Raw genomic sequence first — 868 nt, 5'->3', positions numbered from 1 at the left:
CTAAACCAGGGACAGCAGTTGAAGTAGGTCCAACGGGCCGTATTTGTGGGGCCTAAATGGTGGGTTGGGCCTTGGAGTGGCTGTTGGACTTGGAGCTGTGGGCCTTGTTGTGGCTGTTGGACTTGGAGCTGTGGGCCTTAGAGTGGCTGCTGGACTTGAAACTGCTGGGGGCCTCAAAATAGGCATCTTTACCCGGATTCCTTCCCTGCTAGAAGAAGCAGCAGCGGCAGCAGTAGTATTGGAGGGAATTTTAGGGGTTGATGCAGGACTTTTGCTAGATCTGGTTGCTCTCCTCCCAAGGTTGGTCCTAGGAGCTCTCCTTCCAGCAGACTGACTTTTGGCCAGGTAGAGAATCTTGACCTTGACCATATTCCTTGCTCATATGCAGACAAGTATTCCCAGGCAGTTGTATTAATCCTCTTGATTGCAGCCATACCTTCAGCAAATTTTCGATCAGTCAAAGCCCTTGCACATTGTTTAAGTTCCAAATCTTTCCAACGCTTCTGGAAATTCCTCCACATATGCATAGTACAAAACCTGTGACTAACCTCTGGCATAATTTCTTACAAAACCTATGAGGATGCCACGATGGAATCCCGTCTGCCACATCACTAAGTTCCGTTTAACGGAGAAGAGCTCACTTCACGGTTGGACAAATTTGTTGCGTTTTTAAAATTTTTAAGATTATCATTGTCTTTAACAAATATTAGGGTTATTATTGTCAGCGTCTTATAATTTTGGGGGCATAATTGGTAATTTACTCTTACGCTAATTACATATTTAATGTCAGTAAAAATGACATGTACCATATTTTTTTTCACTTGTTTTTTTTAATAATATACTGATGTAGTTTAATAACATCTTATAA

At 42.4% G+C, this 868-nt stretch overlaps 1 protein-coding gene across 1 annotated transcript; it reads right to left on the bottom strand.

Annotated features, from left to right (window-relative positions):
• Nucleotides 1-369, bottom strand: LOC107486780 (classical arabinogalactan protein 9-like). Its single transcript, XM_016107354.1, has one exon. It carries the CDS (start codon nt 367-369, stop codon nt 1-3), a length of 369 nt encoding a protein of 122 aa, XP_015962840.1.
• Between the last annotated feature and the right edge of the window lie 499 nt (nt 370-868).

Source organism: Arachis duranensis, chromosome 4 (assembly GCF_000817695.3).
Source record: "Arachis duranensis cultivar V14167 chromosome 4, aradu.V14167.gnm2.J7QH, whole genome shotgun sequence".
NCBI lineage: Eukaryota > Viridiplantae > Streptophyta > Magnoliopsida > Fabales > Fabaceae > Arachis > Arachis duranensis.
The sequence above is the reverse complement of the archived record's forward strand: the minus strand, read 5'-3'. Positions and strand labels throughout refer to the sequence as shown.

Coding starts and splice junctions, on each gene's coding strand:
- LOC107486780 (XM_016107354.1), bottom strand. CDS start 369: ATGGTCAAGGTCAAGATTCTCTACCTGGCCAAAAGTCAGTCTGCTGGA.